General features: G+C 38.2%; 4 protein-coding genes across 4 annotated transcripts; 1 reads left to right on the plus strand and 3 right to left on the minus strand.

The window, feature by feature from the left end:
• Positions 1–101: 101 nt before the first annotated feature.
• LOC147521466 (Eukaryotic aspartyl protease family protein) lies at positions 102–3,832 on the minus strand. The gene is made up of 9 exons (XM_086568297.1): positions 2,986–3,832; positions 2,711–2,828; positions 2,188–2,417; positions 1,841–2,080; positions 1,291–1,444; positions 1,113–1,198; positions 785–899; positions 605–677; positions 102–400 (listed from the first exon to the last, which is right to left on the minus strand). Exons 1-9 carry the CDS (start codon positions 3,546–3,548, stop codon positions 285–287), a joined length of 1,695 nt encoding a protein of 564 aa, XP_086424423.1. The 5' UTR covers positions 3,549–3,832; the 3' UTR covers positions 102–284.
• On the minus strand, positions 3,815–5,866 carry LOC147521467 (cytochrome P450 71AU50-like). Its single transcript, XM_086568338.1, has 2 exons — positions 4,989–5,866; positions 3,815–4,819 (listed from the first exon to the last, which is right to left on the minus strand). Exons 1-2 carry the CDS (start codon positions 5,703–5,705, stop codon positions 3,998–4,000), a joined length of 1,539 nt encoding a protein of 512 aa, XP_086424464.1. The 5' UTR covers positions 5,706–5,866; the 3' UTR covers positions 3,815–3,997.
• Positions 5,867–14,302: 8,436 nt separating this feature from the next.
• On the minus strand, positions 14,303–16,273 carry LOC147521468 (cytochrome P450 71AU50-like). Its single transcript, XM_086568394.1, has 2 exons — positions 15,479–16,273; positions 14,303–15,307 (listed from the first exon to the last, which is right to left on the minus strand). The coding sequence occupies exons 1-2, from the start codon at positions 16,193–16,195 to the stop codon at positions 14,486–14,488; spliced, it is 1,539 nt and encodes a 512-aa protein (XP_086424520.1). The 5' UTR covers positions 16,196–16,273; the 3' UTR covers positions 14,303–14,485.
• An 842-nt stretch (positions 16,274–17,115) lies between these two features.
• On the plus strand, positions 17,116–18,201 carry LOC147521469 (F-box protein At1g30790-like). The gene has a single exon (XM_086565757.1). It carries the CDS (start codon positions 17,116–17,118, stop codon positions 18,199–18,201), a length of 1,086 nt encoding a protein of 361 aa, XP_086421883.1.
• The last annotated feature ends 640 nt before the right edge of the window (positions 18,202–18,841 follow it).

The raw sequence follows: 18,841 nt of genomic DNA on the forward strand, positions 1-18,841 counted from the left end.
TATTTTTTATTTTTTATTTTTTTTTTAAATTCTGCGCCAGATGAAGTTAGCATTTCATAGTAAAATAGAGGAATGGGGAAAAATATAATTATCATAAAGAGTACACACAAAAAAAAGCTATTTATATTATTTATATATGAAAACACTGAATTGCTATTTATTATGTACACGAACACAGCAACCAGAGCAAATACAAAACAGTGGTTTGAATCAAATATTAGTGGACATCTTTCAAACTGCCATCGGCGTCAATTGCTTTTACATTTCTCACATATACAGACAGCTCAGAAGAAGAAGGGTAAGCTCTCATATCGTTGGGGCTTTGCGCAATTAGATTGCATCCACCCAATTTTCTGGTTAATGTTATCGTAAGCGATCAGTTGTCCACGTAGTGAGACATCTGCAAGAGAAATATTGATTGATGTTGGTACTTAAAGCAGATATCAAAAACAGCAGGTAGAACTTGGAAAGTTGAACAGGAAAAGGACTGCAATATATCAAATCTTGGGTGGTTCAGCAAGTAAAGATACTTCCTTAAGAAACTAAGAAAACCAACAATAACCTGATTAACCTCTAACTCTCGACATGTTAGATCAGAATATACCTCCAAGTATGATTGTGGACCCATCATGAATGTCGCTGCCATCAAGAATTCCTAAGCACACATTGCCTTTATTCTGCAGTTTAATGTAGTCACTTAGTCAGTTAGCAAGATCATTTCCATAGTACAAGAGATTGGACAAACTTGTTTCCACGAAGTATACTTAGAGTCAGGAGTCCTTACACTTGTAATTAGGTAACCTTCTGGGGGAATCAAAAGCTTTGTAGACATGATCAACCACTTGCTCCCAAAGTGAAGGGACAAGGGTTTAAAGAACGCCTTCACATCTTTAACAGACCTGGAAATGTGATATATTCTTCAAGAATTGTTGCAGAAGGTAAAAGGTTCAAATAAATTTAAAGACGAGATTATGAGTTTTGTATTATCCTACCAAGTCTGAAACAAACATGTAAAAAGGATTTAATTAGTTTGGTAGACATTTAATTAGTTGTTATCAACATATTGTTAAGGATTCACTGCAATAGTAAAGAATTACTACTATACTGGATACCTGATTGGGAACTCAGCTCGCCAACACAGTGGCAACGTGGTATCTGATTCATCTTGAACGAGCCCATCAGGTAAAGAACCTTCAAGCTGCAGTAGTGGAAATTCTGACTTGGTTAATAATAGATAACAATGAGCCTTATCTAATTATCTTTTATAAACTGTAAGATAGAAATACTTACAGAAGCAACGAAACCAGAATATGCTTCTTGAGTGAAATACGTGTAGGAACTTCCAGTGTCAAAAATTACTCGTTGGGCATTGTTGTCGATCCTGCCTAAATTGAGCTGTTCACTTCCATAACTCACTCTCAAAATCTTTGCATGGTATGCCTTTCTGAGAGAAATAAACAAGAACACAACTGAATACAAAAACATAAAGATAATGAAAAGACCAAGTAATTCTGTTTTATGTCACAAGATCTAACCAGATCATACAAGAGCACAGTGAAAGCAATTAAAGACAAATCAAAACAGAAGATGTTTTAAGTTTGTTTTGTCAATGCCATTAAGGGGAAGCCACTGTAAGAAGCTAAATTCGAAAATTTGTTTTAACTTTTAAGCTTCTTTTACGTAGGGGTCTGTGTACATCATGTGCTAGGTGGTGTTTTTTCACATCCTGAAACGTAGTTGTGCCAATCCTTAATTATGTATGACAAGACGCAAAACCTAAAAGTGCTTTAACTAACAAAAATCAAAAAGAAAAGTTTAAAACAAAGAACGAAAAACCCACATGTCAGTGCTGCTCAGCATGGGTACCCATGTCATGCCCCATTGAGGTAAGAAATCATCGCCAAGGAACATATATCCATTATTATCTTCATCACGGGCAATACAATGTCCTACCACATTGCGAATAATCCCTTGACTAGCCAATTGAGAAGGAAGGCCAATTTTAGCTCCATTAAGTCCAAGAATTCCATCTGTCCTAGCAGGAGAGACTGATAATTGGCCTTGTTGATCATAAGCACACCTAAAGAAACATTACAAAGTTACAGCTTAAAAAATATTTTATGAGATGTGAAACAAAAGAAACTTGGCACCGAAGGTATAAGACGGACACTTTATTATGGTCCATACCCGAAAACAAACTTTGGCTTTGACAATGTTCCATTTGCGATCATTAGCTGAAGCTCATCCCTAGCGAGAATACCCATGGACGAGCTATGATCTGCATACTCTATCTCATAGTCGCATTGTTGGCAAGACTCACAATAGCCGTGCTTTTGATTACTATCCAGCTCTTTACATAGCGAATCCTTTGAAGTGACAATCCCCTTTTTAGTGGGCTTGTATAGAGGATGTGGTCCCTACATTAGTTATACTGGTCAGTTACTTACAATACTAGGATTTGATAAATTAGACAAAGGATTGTACAATATTCAGAATGGGAGCATCAAAGATAATACATTAAGAGAAACTAGAGACATATACGTTCATTCAAAATATACATTTATACAAAAAGACTTGTGCAATCTGCAATACGGCAATTTACTGATCATTTGGTGTATAGAACACATGTTCATCACTTCATTTGACTGACACTAAACCTAAACACATCTTTTGTTGAAAAGCTTGATTAATAACAAAACTGATAAAGTACCTTTGCACAGCTGGTGCACGGAGCGTCACATTGAATCCAAGTTAAGTCACTTCCAGTGTCCATGTCAAGATGATAAGGCCTTGGAGGATTTCCAACAAGAATAGATACATAGTACAGTCTGTAGAAGTCCAAGAAACATAATCTTCAGTAAGTTATTGGAACTTTAAATTTACTCAATGTAGATATACCACTAACAATTATCATCATTTACGCAAAACAAAATTCTCAATTCAAATGAACGAATCACACAAAGTATATCAAAAACGAAAACATACCCAGAAGGATATACATTCCCCTTGACAGGAAAAACAGTAGATGAATCAGCACTCAAAGCAGAAGAAGAGATCAAAGAACCCCTCTTGCTAATCTCCTTAGTACCCACACCATCATTCAACATCATCCCATTCTCCACCACATCTCTCTGCACAACTCTCCCTAATTTAAACTCAACATCTTTTCCAACCTTTTCACTCACACTCATTTTCGGATACAGTTTAAAAACAAAAGAATCAATCTTTTGATCATCATCTTCGTTATTAGAATTGCGTAACTCGTAAAGGGTATTGGAAGAAGAGAAAAAAGTAAATAATAGAATGGCTAGAAGTGAGAGAGAAAGAAGACCCAATGCTTTTCTTGGTGTATTGAAGAAGGATTTGAAGGAGAAGGTTTGATGGTGTTGTGGAGGTTGTTGTTGTTGGGGTATTGAGAGAGGTGATGGGGTGTTTGGATTAGAGAGAGTGAAGATTGAAGTTATGGTTTTGCCTTTTGAGGGGTTATCTGCTGGTGGTAGTGTTATTATTACTACTCCTTGTAGCTGTGGGGTAGAAGTAGAATCCATATCTCTCTCTCTCTCTGTTTGTGTGAGATCAAAAGAAGGAGAAGAGAGAGACTTTTGAAATTTGAAAGGGTCAGCAAAGACTTTTGAAAGAGAGGGAAGTAACGAGGAACCCGAGCCAGATGGAACAGTTGAAAGTTTATCTACTGGTTTAACAGAACTCGGCTTGTAAGTTGGCTGTAACTTGTAAGTTTTGATATTGACCGAAATTTTGATCAGTTTGGGTTTGAGCTAGATTTTGTAAGATGGAGGAGATATAGAACAACAACTGAACAAGTACTCTGTTTATATATTTAAAGCTGAAGAACTTTAACATTCATACAGTACCATATACCTGTAGTCTAGGCTACTTATCAAGAATATATAACAGAACACTTTCGTAGTTGAGACAATATTTTGCCCAAGTAACTGTAGATTGACGAAATCCCATCCCTTTATTTAAGAAAGAACTCTTAAATACTTTTTACTTGCAGCCGATAAGTAGGAACAACAAGCAGTGGATTGATCCTTGGCACTACTAAGCCAAAGCTCTCCTTCATGTCAATATCCTTAGGTGACATTCCATGTGGAAGCTCCAAATTGAAGCAATGCACAAATTGAGCAAGTACAAGTTGAACTGCTTTTAGACCCGTTTCAATTCCTGGGCACTTTCTGCGACCTGATCCGAATGGTATAAGTTGCATATCACTTCCTCGAACATCGATATCGGTGTTGATGAACCTCTCTGGGTAGAATTCTTCTGCATCAGTCCACATATTGGGATCTCGTCCAATTGCGTATGCATTTATAATGATCCGCGACTTCTTTGGTATGTGGAATCCTTTTATTGAGATATCTTCTATGGATTCGTGTGGGGCTAGCAATGGTGCAACTGGATGAAGCCTCATGACTTCTTTCACAATAATGTTGAGGTAAGCCAATTTTTCCAAATCAGTCTCTTCGACCAAACGATCCAACCCAACTACATTAACCAGCTCATCTTGAACCTTCTCCATTATGTGTGGATGCCGTAGGAGTTCTGCTAAGGCCCAGTCAATTGTTGTAGCTGATGTATCCATTGCAGCTGCCAGCATGTCCACTATTATTGCTTTGATGTTGGTCCTATCAAGCTTCACTTCATATCCATCATCGGATTTCATCAAGGACAACAGTATAGCAATGAAGTCCTTATGATGCTCTTGCTCGCCAGTAGTACCTTGTTCATGTTCATCAATGATCTTCTCTAGGAAGTTGTCCATGGTTTTGTTAGCGTCCTTCATGCGGCGTGTCAATCCCTAAACACAATATATTGCAATTAGTGTTCGGAAACAGAGAATCATCACAAGAAAAAAAGTAAACCCACATACCAATTATGGTAGTGATCGATGGGGAGGAGTCAATCAAAACTTGTACTCGTAACTTATTTATGGGAATAACAAAACTTTGCTACTAATAAAATAGTACCTGAAGATCAAAGGCCCTCATAAATGGGATAAAATCAGCTATGTTGATAGCTCCCACCAGCAACAATGCCTCTTGTATACATGGTCTAAAGTCGAACCTTTCTTTGTATACACTACCAAATATCATTCCATAACTAATTTTCTCAATCACGGTTCGCACTTCCGTACTAATATTCACAACTTCACCCTCAGCTGCTCCTACTCTCTTTATGAAATTCCTTACTTCCTCTTTTCTCAAAGGCCTAAAAGATTCAATCTTTTGGATACTAAGAAGATGTATGGTGCATAATTTGCGTAGACTACGCCAGTAAGGTCCATATTCAGAAAAAGCCACTCCTCGGCTTCCATATGATAAGTATTCTGAAGCTAGAATCTTCGGTCTACTTGCAAAGTTTATGTCATGTGTTTTGAGGAACAACTCAGCCGCTTCACTCGTTGAGACAACCACCGTCGGGACAAGTCCTAGTCTTAACTGCATAATTGGACCGTATTTTTGTGACAATTTGTTAAGAGAGTGATGAGGAAGATCGCCCAACATATGAAGGTGACCGATAATTGGTAGTCCTAGGGGACCTGGGGGCAATTGGCCTGTATCATTTTTGTGTTTTGATTGCATAAAGTATAAGATGTAGGTGAAAGACCAGAAACCTACAAGGATCACTAACAAGAACGACATAGAAACCCAAGAAAACATTGGCAAAAGTCCTACAACTTCCATTTACCAGATAACTATGTAGTTTTTCTTTATGTAGACGATCTTAAGAACCAAGGCTTCTCTTTACATATATATCTCTTGCGTGAGATGTTTGTCAATATGACTTATGAATTGGGTGGCTAATATTCTGCCCGCCCAAATCTATAAGCTCATTATGCCCCTCTATTCAATACCACTGAAACCAGCCGCATCTCATCTTCTTTCACTTTTGATATTCTGTCAGTTTCTTAAGTAGAGCACCTAGTTGGAATAATGAATTTTGTTGCTTCTCTTCTCTTGAACCCCACTTGACATCGAACTCTCCAAGAGCTCCAAAAATTACTGTAGTGATCTCTAATAAAGAATAATTACTCATCTAATCACTTCTCCGACCAACTCAGGCAAGCTGACCACAATTGGTTTCGAACTATTACAATTCTAGTAACTGTGTTTTCCTAAGGCAAATTTATTCTTTAATTTGTTATTCAACCTATCACTATCCAAACCAACTACTTTGTTGTTAAAATTTGGGAAATTGAGGCTTCTTTCTTAAACAATATAAACCAATGATTCAGACATTAAGTTATACATTTACTTGATCAAATTCTTCATTTATCATGTCACAACTGATTACTGGGAGAAAAAAGTGTATATTTTGTTGATTTAGCTTTGTTAGATTGTGATTGGTCTTGCCCATAACCAACTCTACATCCCTACATGATAACCTCTGTAGATTACATTCGGAGTGAGAGACAATTTTGTTTAAGTTTGAGTAGCTAGTTGCAACAACTAGCCAATACCTACAAATGGAGACAATACAATACGGAGTTGGAAATGACGTTAATTTTTAATGTTGAAGGAGAAGAAGAATATTGTGGGTATAATTGGTATTTTAGCTTTTGGGGGGGGAGGTTATCAACTTGAGGGGCGAGAATATTAACACCATATGAATTTTAACATGATTTTGACTCCTCCGTGCAAGACAAGTAGATGAAGCCCGTTTGAGTGTGTTGTTTTACATTGAGACAAAATAGTATATGTCGGTGCCCTCCACTCTCAAACATGGCAGATCACGTGTCCAGACTACAACATACGATCTAAGGTCAGATCGTCTAAACGACCTAGGAAACGTAACTACTGCAAGCTAGTCAACAACATCATTAATGAGATATCATTACTTCGTAACGGAAGGAGTAAAAATAATCATCAAGACAGCGCAAAAGGGGATCTACGCCTATAAAAGGAGGCGTCTTCTCCATTCTCAAGGGAGGCCAATTCTCCATCTTCTCAATCAGCTATCTCCATCTCCCATCCAATCAACCAATCAAAAGCTTGAACTACGTCCGACTTGATTCGAGTTTACTAAAGAACTTCGATCGTGTAGGAGTTCACTAAAGAACTCGATCATGGTGAGACGATTCGACATAACCGAAGTTGAACGAACAAATACTACCTCTGCATTGGCGCCGTCTGCTGGTTCGTCTTCTTGAGAAAAAGCATTCAAACCATTTTCTCAAGCCCACGAAACTTGGTAAAACCGAAGAACAACTCAAAGCTTTAGCCGATCAAATGAAAACTCTCCAAGATTCTTTTACGACAAACACGTCATTGAAGTTTCCATGACGCTGGTGTTAATTATCAATGGCGGCAAGTGAAAAGTCAGCGTTCTAATAGATAAGTCTACATTCAACTATCATTCATTTATACTAATCTTTAATCTTTGGATCAGTTCGGATAATCTGTGCACACTTCTATGTTGCAAGATATACTTCTTACAGATCACTTGCAGTCGATCCAGTACCGACCCGTGGGTTGCAACTACCACCATATCACACGTTCATTTACGGCGAATCGGTGACAATACAAATCCAGGAATCCAGCTTACAGGTCGCCTCCTTACCAGGTCAACTAAGGTGTTGGTTCAACCAATAATCTCAAACAGAAATTTCAGAGCATGTTAATCTATGGACCTATATCAATGAGGAGAAGCGCACACCAGCAAAACTCATCACAGAGCCATATCAAAACCTTAGCCAGATCTCATGCAAAGACATCCGCCAGGTTGTCCATCAGCTAGGTCGTCATCAGTCATGTCGTCCTCAGCTAGGTCGTCCTCCTCTAGGTCGTCCTTAGCCAGGTCGTCCATCAGATCAGCGCATCATCAGCTCAGGTCGGACAAAAATAGAAAAAGGTGAATTTGCAAGAGAAAACAGTGGATTTTGACCTCAAAAATGGCCGCCACTAGCAGAGCTAAGTGGTGACAACGTGCGCGCCGCCGAGATTTTTCCGAATTGGGGTCACACGCGTGATTCTGACAACTGTAGCCAAAATACCAAAACGCATCCAAACTTACTCCAATTAACTAAAGCTCACAATTACTTACCATGTAACGCCCGTATTTAAAATACGTATTTAGTTATTAATTTATTAATTAAATTATTTATTTAAAAATTTGCTGGATTGGATTGGGATATGTGGGCCGATTTACGCCCAAGTGCAGATATTGAGAACGTGTTTGGGACCGATCCAAGATATAAAACACATCGAATAAGGTTACCTTAGAACAAAAAAAATAATAAAAGTAGAAAGCGAGCTAAAACCGTTTGTTTAGAAGCGTGGGCGCGACGACTCGGACTCGGAGGAATTTCATCGAGCTGTTTATTACAGTGAGTAGTTAGTTTTCATTTTTTCTCGTTTATACACACAAGTAGCTTTACTGTAGAAACATGTTTTCGTTCATTTAGTTTTTTCTTCTCTGTCCTGTTCAACAATTATTCTTCAGTAAATGTTTAAAACTTATGCGATTGGTTAGGACTGTTAACACCCGTAGGTGGTTGTAGAGGGAGGCGCGAGCCCCCAAACCTCCTCCCTGTAAAAACGTCCTTACTGTGATAATGAGGGTTGATTTTTATGCATTTTTAAATTGTTGAGAACTGTTAGACACTAGATCTCGTTGGTTGATTAAGGGTGGGACGTCGGGATTGATTTTTGGGTACTGTTGGAAGCTTGAAACGTCGACAGGCGGTAATGGAGGCGCCAGCTCGAGTTGGTACTGCTTTAAATTGTTGTTGTTTGTTTTTGGTGGGTTATAGTGTTGTTCTGGATGGGCTATGAGGATTGATTGATGATTTGGAGAGTTGGGTGGGCTGTTGGAGCTTGGAGAAAGCTGGAACCGTTGTTAATGGCGGCACGCCCATCCTCCAGTAAACTATTCGAACTGTTTTGGTTAGTTTTATTGGGTGATTGATAATGGGTTGAAGTGGGGTAGTGTTGTAGAGTGAGGGGGCAGCTGTTAAAGCTTGGGGAAGCCATTAATGGAGGCCGAAATTCCTTCCAGATCTAGTTTTGGTGAAGTTTAGATTTAAGCATTTGAGGTTGTTACCTTTGTTAATGTTGTTTGGTTTTGGATTTGGGTTAAAACCGATGTGATGAAGTGAGGGGCGGTGGCCGAAGTGGTGGTGGCTGGTGGAGGAGAGAATTGGTGAGGAAGAAGAACTGTTGATCGGTTTGGGCTTGGGCCTGGGTCGGTTTCAGTTCTTGGGCCTTAGCAAGTTTAAATTGGTTGGGCCAAAAACTTTATATTTAGGTTGGGCCGGTTCTATTTCTTGCTGGGCCGAAATCTAATTTAAGTAGTTGGGCCTTACATAGTTTAGAGTGTTTTGTTTGGGCCCTTTTCTATTTGTTTTGTATTTTGGACCAGTTTAATTAAGTTTTGTTTGGGCCAGTTCTAGATTAAGTTCTATGGGCCAGTTTCATTTGTTTTGTTTGGGCCTTTTCCAATTAGTTTTCTTTGGGCCGGTTTTTAATTTATGTAGGCTGGTCCTTATGTCCCCAATTGGGTCAGGTTGAATAATAAGTTGGTTTTAGACTTTTGGGTTCTTAAGGTTTGGGCTTCATGGGGTTAGGTCCGGTCCATTACCATGGTTAATGAGCTATGAGCCATACCCACATTGACCTTTAGCTGAGCAACTGGTTTATGACCTGAACTTTTGAATATTAAAACGACAATTTGACTTTGACCATGATATGTTGACTTTGACTTTGACTTTGACAATGATGTGTTGGCCGTTGACTTTGACCGTTGACCATTGATTTTGACCGATTGACCATGGAATATTGACTTTTTCCATTTTTACATATTTAAGAATATGGACAAATATAGTAATAAAATATTGTTGAAAATTATATAACTTTTTGGTTTGTCAATTATCTAATTAAGATTTGGCGAAGTAGTGTGTAAAAGCATTATAAATATTGGGCTTTGATTGTGGACTTTTGATTGTTTAATTGTCTTTACATTTTATGTTGAAATTGTATGGACAAATCAAATCTTAAAATCTTTGTGGAAGCTTGTATAAATTTGGTGGTCATTATCTAATTAAGATTTGACGTTGATATTGTGACGTTATATAATATGTTGGGATATATATATTAAATCTGAATAGTTTGGAGAAATAAATGTATAAACAATCCATTATTTTATCTATGAGATCTTGAGTAGAGTATTTGTGGATATTTTCCACGGATTGTGATTGTAGTCTTGATAATATATTATCCGCATGAAAGAATGAAAATGATTATGAGATATATTGAGATATTTAAATATTGTGACGTAGTCTGATAAGGTAATTGACCAAGACGTGATATAATGTAATTTTTATGAGTCATAAATGTATGACATCCGAATAAATTACGAAGCGAAAAATCTAGAACCCGACTACCAATGACTCATGTGATTTGCCCCCGTGTGGTATGTGATTTGATTGGCCCCTTCCGGCGTTCGGTGAATCTGAATGACCACTTCTAGCGTAAGTAATGTGATTGGCCCTTATGGCGTTTGATGCAAAACTGAATGGCCCTTACGGCGTAAATTTAAATAGTGGCTTGATTATTCCGTTCGCCAAATATAATCCAGACGCAGCGATATTTTATCTTAGAATAGTAGCATTACTTACATAATGGCTTTTCGTGTGAGGGTTACCTAGTGTCGCGGCATCCCGCCGGGGAGTAGTTACGCGGAGTGGTGGTACATTATGTAAAGGGAGGCATGTGGATGTACATGTTCGGGCGTTGGGTAGCGATTGTGGTAGCGGGAAACTAGGTAAGACATAGATATCTGACGTGATTTTAGGGACACACAAAAAAAAGCCTTAATTAATATAATTATGGTAATATGTTGGTTAATGATCTATCTTTAGATAGATGATTCTATATCTTGGGGTTATAGTTTAGTTAAAACCTAAAAAGATGAGTAAAAAAAGTGGAACTAAATGCCTTTTATTATGTGTATGGTTTGTTGTGTGGTTAGTAGGAAGTTAAAAGAGCCTCGATGGAGGAACTACCGCCTTATTTATTGTAGTTAAGAATTTCATTATTAGTTGTTGGGAGTTAAGGCGCTTCGGGGAAGGAACTAACCGCCTTATGGATTATGTATGTATATGTATAAGTATATGTTGTATTTTAAAAGCTACTACACCAAAGATTTTTATAATGTCAATTTACCGATTGCATGTTTGCTTATCGGGTGTGTTCGATAAATGAACATAGTTGATAAGTCTTGACGGGTTTAGTGTTGAAGAAGATTGGTTCTTTTCGTGGTTTTTGCGTTAACCCAGGCGTTTTTAAGATAGGCTTTGTTTTCCTTTGAGGTGATATAGATTTTCAGTTGAGATAATGTTATTTGTATTTTCATTTGTTAATTTTTATAATGAAGAGGACTCTTGTTTAAGTTAAAATTTTTATTGGTTTTAATTATCCGCATATTAGTTTAAACTGTTTATGGGTTTTTGGAAGGGGAGAGTGCGTCACACCTCGGAGATCGAAGAGTCGGGAACAAATAATGTTTTTCCGAATTCTGTCGAAATTCGGGGTGTGACATACCATCTTTGCGCTTATCCGCCAACTCATGATACTTTAGTACTATCAATGTGCAATCTGACAACTCAGCATCATCTGACTCAGATCCTCCTGCATCACTCATCCAGCCAGGTCGTCCATCAGATCAGCGTATCATCAAGTCAGGTCATCCTCAGATCAACTCATCTTCAAGTCAGGTCGTGCTCAGATCAGCTCATCCTCAAGTCAAGTCGCCCCCAGATCAGGTCATCCTCTGATCAGCTCGATCATCCTCTGATCAGGTCATCTTTAGCTTAGGTCATCCTCAGATCAGCTCATCCTCAAGTCAGGTCGTCCTCAGATCAGGTCATCCTTAGATCAGCTCATCCTCATATAAGCTCATCCTCTGATCAGGTCGTCCTCATCTCAGGTTATCCTCAGGTCAGGTCATCTTTAGATCAAGTCATCCTCAAGTCAGGTCAGAGCAGGTCTACAACCTGGAAGAAGCAACCAATATTCCAACTATCAGTTTAACTCGAACACAATCACTGTAAGTTCATCTTGTACACAGGTTGTCATCAGTTTACTGGAGCTTGAACGAATATCAATATTCCAAGTCGTCCCAGACTGACCACACCGCAAAGCTCGCGTCGATGATGTCAATCAATCTAAAAAGCTCGCTCGTTATGGAGTTATACCACACACAAAAGGTTGCCAGTAGAATCTCAGGTACACATCATCAATTGAAATAACAAAACAAAGGGAAGCAATATTTTGTCGAATTAAGAAATCAACAATTCCAAACCGAGAAACATTTAAGTGTTCCCGAATCAGATATAACAATTCAAAGCATGTAGTTCCCTCCTCGACAGTTTGCATATACTACAAACCAGTGAGTCACTCAAATTGCAAAATGGAAGTTCACTCCCTTGCAGTTTATTGCAAGCCAATCAAGCTGAGGGGCTAGCCATAGCCATCTCCGAACTATGACAAATTATTGTCATCTAAACATGTCAATCAAGCTCCAACACTGGGGCTAAACAACATTAACACCCACAAAGGGATGCTTCTATTACGAACTAGGGGCTAGCTACAACCATCTTTGACCTGGTTGCTCAACGCTCCAAAACTGGGCCTAGCAATATACAGTCAATTCAAGACTAATAACCATAGTGACGCTTCCAAAAGGCTAGCTATCAACCATAGTGTCGCCCCCAAAGGCTAACTATCAACAAAAATGCCCCCAAAAGGCGTACAAATCAACTTAACACCAACGTCAGGGTTAAACTTGATTCAACTGTAATTACCACTCAAAGACTAATTATCAGTCAAATCCAATCCACGGTACCCCCAAAAGGACTACAAATCAACTTAAGGCCTCTGATATGGTTAAGTTTGATTCAACTGTAATTACCACTCAAAGGCTAATTATCAGTCAAATCCAATCTACGAACTACGATTTACGCACTACGACATACGATTTACGATCTACGCACTACGAGCTATGATTTGCGCACTACGACTTAGGACCTACCACATCAACTCACAAAAAAGCTCTAAGTAACAAACGACATCCAGCCTACAAACACAGAAAATTCAATTCGCAACAATCTCAATTTTCAATCAAGTAAGACACGTGGTCTCCTTTATTATCTTTCTTTACACCACTATTCTACAAACAATGATATAAAGAAAGGGGGTTGTGTCAGTACCCTCCACTCTCAAACACTCGTGGCAGACCACGTGTCCATACTACAAGCAGATCTTGCATACGACCTAAGGTCAGATCGTCCAAATGACCTAGAAAATGTAACCGCTGCAAGCTAGTCAACAACATCATTAATAAGAGATCATTACTTCATAACGGGATGAGTAAAAACAATCATCAAGACAGCGCAAAAGGGGGATCTACGTACGCCTATGAAAGGAGGCGTCTTCTCCTTTCTCAAGGGAGGCCAATTCTCTATCTTCTCGATCAGCTATCTCCATCTTCCATCCAATCAACCAATCAAAAGCTTGAACTACGTCCGATTTGATTCGAGTTCACTAAAGAACTCGATACGTAGGCAGCTCAATATAACCGAGTTCAGTCGAACAAATACTACATCTACAATATATAAGACAAAATATACTATAACTTGTTTTACATTATACTAGCATACGTACACGCTCTGCGTGTGTACTATCCATATTTCATAAAGCCAGTAGAAATTGTTGACTTAAAGAATTACATTTTAATGATATTTATACCCCTTTTAAATACCAGAATTTACATCTTAGACCTAGCATAGGAGGCCGTAAATAGAAAATAACAATGAGGATAATTTAGAAAACTAAAAAATCCAGTTGACCGACCCAGTATACGAGGCCGTAAATAGAAAATAGCAATGAGGATAATTTAGGAAACTAAAAAATCTAGTCGACTACGCGAGCAATTTTCTTTACAGAGGAAAGATTATGTTAATAGCAGTTCGAGTACTTTTGTTGCACCGGTACACATGCATATGAGCCCTTGCACAATATTTTGTGATGCAATGCACACACACCTTTTGCTGTGATGAGTGGTCTCGATTGACTACACCACTCTCTCTCCTGCACACAGTAGATTTTCTCTTATGTTAATTTTCCTTCATGCCTGACCTAATGGGTTCTAATTAGTCCTTCGAAGATTGGACTAGCCTTTGATGACTTTAAGATAATCTTAGCTATTTTGATATTGACCGAAATTTTGATCAGTTTGGGTTTGAGCTAGATTTTGTAAGATGGAGGAGAGATAGAACAACAACTGAACAAGTACTCTGTATAAATATTTAAAGCTGAAGAACTTTAACATTCATACAGTACCATATACCTGTAGTCTAGGCTACTTATCAAGAATATATAACAGAACACTTTCGTAGTTGAGACAATATTTTGCCCAAGTAACTGTAGATTGACGAAATCCCATCCCTTTATTTAAGAAAGAACTCTTAAATACTTTTTACGTGCAGCCGATAAGTAGGAACAACAAGCAGTGGATTGACCCGTGGCACTACTATGCCAAAGCTCTCCTTCATGTCAATATCCTTAGGTGACATTCCATGTGGAAGCTCCAAATCGAAGCAATGCACAAACTGAGCAAGTACAAGTTGAACTGCTTTTAGACCCATTTCAATCCCTGGGCACTTTCTGCGACCTGATCCGAATGGTATAAGTTGCATATCACTTCCTCGAACATCTATATCGGTGTTGATGAACCTCTCTGGGTAGAATTCTTCTGCATCAGTCCACATATTGGGATCTCGTCCAATTGCGTATGCATTTATAATGATCCGTGACTTCTTTGGTATGTGGAATCCTTTTATTGAGATATCTTCTATGGATTCGCGTGGGACTAGCAGTGGTGCAACTGGATGAAGCCTCGTGACTTCCTTCACAACAATGTTGAGGTAAGCCAATTTTTCCAAATCAGTCTCTTCGACCATACGATCCAACCCAACTACATTAACCAGCTCATCTTGAACCTTCTCCATTATGTGTGGATGCCGTAGGAGTTCTGCTAAGGCCCAGTCAATTGTTGTAGCTGATGTATCCATTGCAGCTGCCAGCATGTCCACTATTATTGCTTTGATGTTGGTCCTATCAAGCTTCACTTCATATCCATCATCGGATTTCATCAAGGACAACAGTATAGCAATGAAGTCCTTATGATGCTCTTGCTCGCCAGTAGTACCTTGTTCATGTTCATCAATGATCTTCTCTAGGAAGTTGTCCATGGTTTTGTTAGCGTCCTTCATGCGGCGTGTCAATCCCTAAACACAATATATTGCAATTAGTGTTTGGAAACAGAGAATCATCACAAGAAAGAAAGTAAACCTGCACATACCAATTATGGTAGTGATCGATAGGGATGAGTCTATCAAAACTTGTACTCGTAACTTATTTATGGGAATAACAAAACTTTGCTACAAATAAAATAGTACCTGAAGATCAAACGCCCTCATAAATGGGATAAAATCAGCTATGTTGATAGCTCCAATCAACAACAATGCCTCTTGTATACATGGTCTGAAGTCGAACCTTTCTTTGTATACACTACCAAATATCATTCCATAACTAATTTTCTCAATCACGGTTCGCACTTCTGTACTAATATTCACAACTTCACCCTCAGCTGCTCCTACTCTCTTTATGAAATTCCTTACTTCCTCTTTTCTCAAAAGCCTAAAAGATTCAATCTTTGAGATACTAAGAAGATGTATGGTGCATAATTTGCGTAGACTACGCCAGTAAGGTCCATATTCAGAAAAAACCACTTCTCGGCTTCCATATAATAAGTATTCTGAAGCTAGAATCTTCGGTCTACTTGCAAAGTTTATGTCATGTGTTTTGAGGAACAACTCAGCCGCTTCACTCGTTGAGACAACCACCGTCGGGACAAGTCCTAGTCTTAACTGCATAATAGGACCGTATTTTTGTGACAATTTGTTAAGAGAGTGATGAGGAAGATCGCCCAACATATGAAGGTGACCAATAATTGGTAGTCCTAGGGGACCTGGGGGCAATTGGCCTGCATTATTTTTGTGTTTTGATTGCATAAAGTATAAGATGTAGGTGAAAGACCAGAAACCTACCAGGATCACTAACAAGAACAACATAGAAATCCAAGAAAACATTGGCAAAAGTCCTACAACTTCCATTTACCAGATAACTATGTAGTTTTTCTTTATGTAGACGATCTTAAGAACCAAGGCTTCACTTTACATATATATCTCTTGCGTGAGATGTTTGTCTATATGACCCTTAACATTTGTTTATGAATTGAGTCGCGATCAATTTTCTTTACAGAGGAAATATTATGTTATTAGCAGTTCTAGAGTACACGCACCTTTTGCTGTGATGAGTGGCTTCCACTGACTACACCACTCTCTCTCCTGCGCACAGTAGATTTTCTCTTTATGATGTTAACTTTCGTTTAAGATAATCTTAGCTATTTAATTTATTCTGTTCGTCTGTCACTCTCCCTCATCTGTAGTATCCACTAAGATTCATTAAACTGCAATGAGTTGCACGCCTCCTTAATAGACTAATAGTATGATTATTGAAGGGGAGTCAAGGAGGTTCCTGACTGCAGAAATACTAAGCTACAACAATCTTTGCAATCACAAATCACTCATGAAAACATACCCACTCCGCTACCACGCAATAACATCGCATACACCATTACACCAGGTTGTTATATGCCCGGAAGTTAAGACTCAACCAGCTTTTGGCCAAGTTGTCCCGGTTTCATTATAGACCGCCGTCAGACTTGTAAAATCTCAGCATATTTTGATATATACCGATTCCATGAACTGAGAATATACCCAAACTAACACACTTGTAAACGTACCATAAAAAATTTCTTCAGATTTTAGCATATATCACAAGGTACCGTGGCATTTCGCGATACTTCAAATACCAAATTCCAGATTAGGTAGTTGATCCCTTAGGTATATTATACCTAACACACTCGGCTTCCCCACACGAAGAGGGTGTTTTTTGTTTCTTACTTGTTCCTATGAGATTTTCCATTTTTCCGGCCTGTCCAAATCATATTGATAAAGAAAAGAAGAGGATTATGTCTAATCTCAACGACGATGTGATTTTCGATATATTCAGTAGAATCCCAGGTGATATACTTGAAACTACTTTCAAATACGAATGTAAGAATTGGTTTAACATGATCTCAAGTTCAGTTTTCATCAAAACTCACCTCCTTCATCAAACCAAAGATGGTATTCTTCAACAAGTCACCACGGGTGGAATTGTGAAATTGATGTTCATTAACTTGAATGCCATGGAAGCTAATAAGGAACTGGAATTAATCACACTTCCAGAAAATTCTCGTGTCGTGTGCAGTTGTAATGGTTTACTTTTGTGTCTAGATTCAACTTCTAAGAACATGTATGTCACAAATCCTATGACAAACGAAACCGTAGCACTTCGACCATGTAATCATGAACTTCACTCTGGTGTAGAAGTGCGGTATGATTTAGTGTATGTTCCTTCTACTGAGAAGTACAAAGTAGTAGAGTTATACTATGATTACGCGAACCATCATCCAGTGTTTCACATACAAACCTTGGGTGTTAATGGTTTAAGTGATTCATACAGACGGATTGAAGAACCAGCTTTTAAGTCAGCATTGCAGTACATAAGTTACTATGAAAGCATATCGGTTAGTGGAGTCCTGTATATTCTTGTTGGTTCAGGGAAGATAATATGCTTTGATGTCGGTAACGAGACAACAATCAAATTGTTGTCCCTACCCACTTGTTATAGCAACGACAATGGTGTCGATCTCACTGAGATTGCAGGTTCCTTGTCCTTCATACGTGGTACTCGTTACGATCAATTTGATGTTTGGAGTTTGAAGGATGTTAATGAAGGAGAATGGGTAAAACAATTCAAAATTTGCAAATTGCCTGCAAATATTAACAATAGAGTCCCACCCTATGTTAATTTAGTTGTTTTGGGGAGTTTGAATGACGGAGAAGTAATTACTTTTCCTGATGATAGAACAGATGTCTATGGTCAGAGAATTTTCGTGTACTCTGTGAAGACAATGCAGTGGAAGCTGATGAATACCACGAATAGTTTTCAAGCAACACCTATGGTATACAAATCAGACAATGCAGTGGAAGCTGATGAATACCACGAATAGTTTTCAAGCAACACCTATGGTATACAAATCAACAACCACACGTATCTCCGGAAAAGCTCCAATGAGTTAACTTAGTTGATTGTGGTCTTATGGGTTATTTGTAAGTTGCCTAGGTTTTCTCTTGCGTATTAAGAAACTGTTATAAGAGAAACACTGGTTGTTCTATTATATTAAAACTCTAATATGGAGGACATCGAAGTTGCAATCTTCTTATCTCTTCTCTACACTATATGATAGCCGGATCTTTAGGAGGAAAATTTCTCAACCAAACTGTGTATTTGTAATCTCTCTATTTTTTGATTTTAGAACCACCTCTCTTAATTATTCTAATCAGCTCCCTCCTTTTTAAACAATTTACCAAAAACTCTCTCACTAATTTTATGATTTTAGAACCACCTCCCTTAATTATTCTAATCAGCTCCCTTCTTTTTAAACAATTTACCAAAAACTCTCTCACTTTATTGAAATTAGAATTAGCTTCATATTATTTAAAATAATTTAGAAAACCTTATTCACATCACTCAAATTATATTCAACTCCTCCTAATGTTTTTATATTATTTTTTAGATTATAACTAGAATTCAAAAAATCATACTATCAGAGAGATGTTAGAGGGGCAGGTTTAAAGATTTGAAAAAAC

This window comes from Coptis chinensis, chromosome 1, assembly GCF_015680905.1.
Source record: "Coptis chinensis isolate HL-2020 chromosome 1, ASM1568090v1, whole genome shotgun sequence".
NCBI classification, from domain to species: Eukaryota; Viridiplantae; Streptophyta; class Magnoliopsida; order Ranunculales; family Ranunculaceae; genus Coptis; species Coptis chinensis.

Coding starts and splice junctions, on each gene's coding strand:
- LOC147521466 (XM_086568297.1), bottom strand. CDS start 3,548: ATGGATTCTACTTCTACCCCACAGCTACAAGGAGTAGTAATAATAACA. Junction 2,829..2,985: donor GGGAATGTATATCCTTCTGG/GTATGTTTTCGT, acceptor GGACTTCTACAG/ACTGTACTATGTATCTATTC. Junction 401..604: donor GTCCACAATCATACTTGGAG/GTATATTCTGAT, acceptor TTTCTCTTGCAG/ATGTCTCACTACGTGGACAA.
- LOC147521467 (XM_086568338.1), bottom strand. CDS start 5,705: ATGGAAGTTGTAGGACTTTTGCCAATGTTTTCTTGGGTTTCTATGTCG. Junction 4,820..4,988: donor TGAGGGCCTTTGATCTTCAG/GTACTATTTTAT, acceptor TATTGTGTTTAG/GGATTGACACGCCGCATGAA.
- LOC147521468 (XM_086568394.1), bottom strand. CDS start 16,195: ATGGAAGTTGTAGGACTTTTGCCAATGTTTTCTTGGATTTCTATGTTG. Junction 15,308..15,478: donor TGAGGGCGTTTGATCTTCAG/GTACTATTTTAT, acceptor TATTGTGTTTAG/GGATTGACACGCCGCATGAA.
- LOC147521469 (XM_086565757.1), top strand. CDS start 17,116: ATGTCTAATCTCAACGACGATGTGATTTTCGATATATTCAGTAGAATC.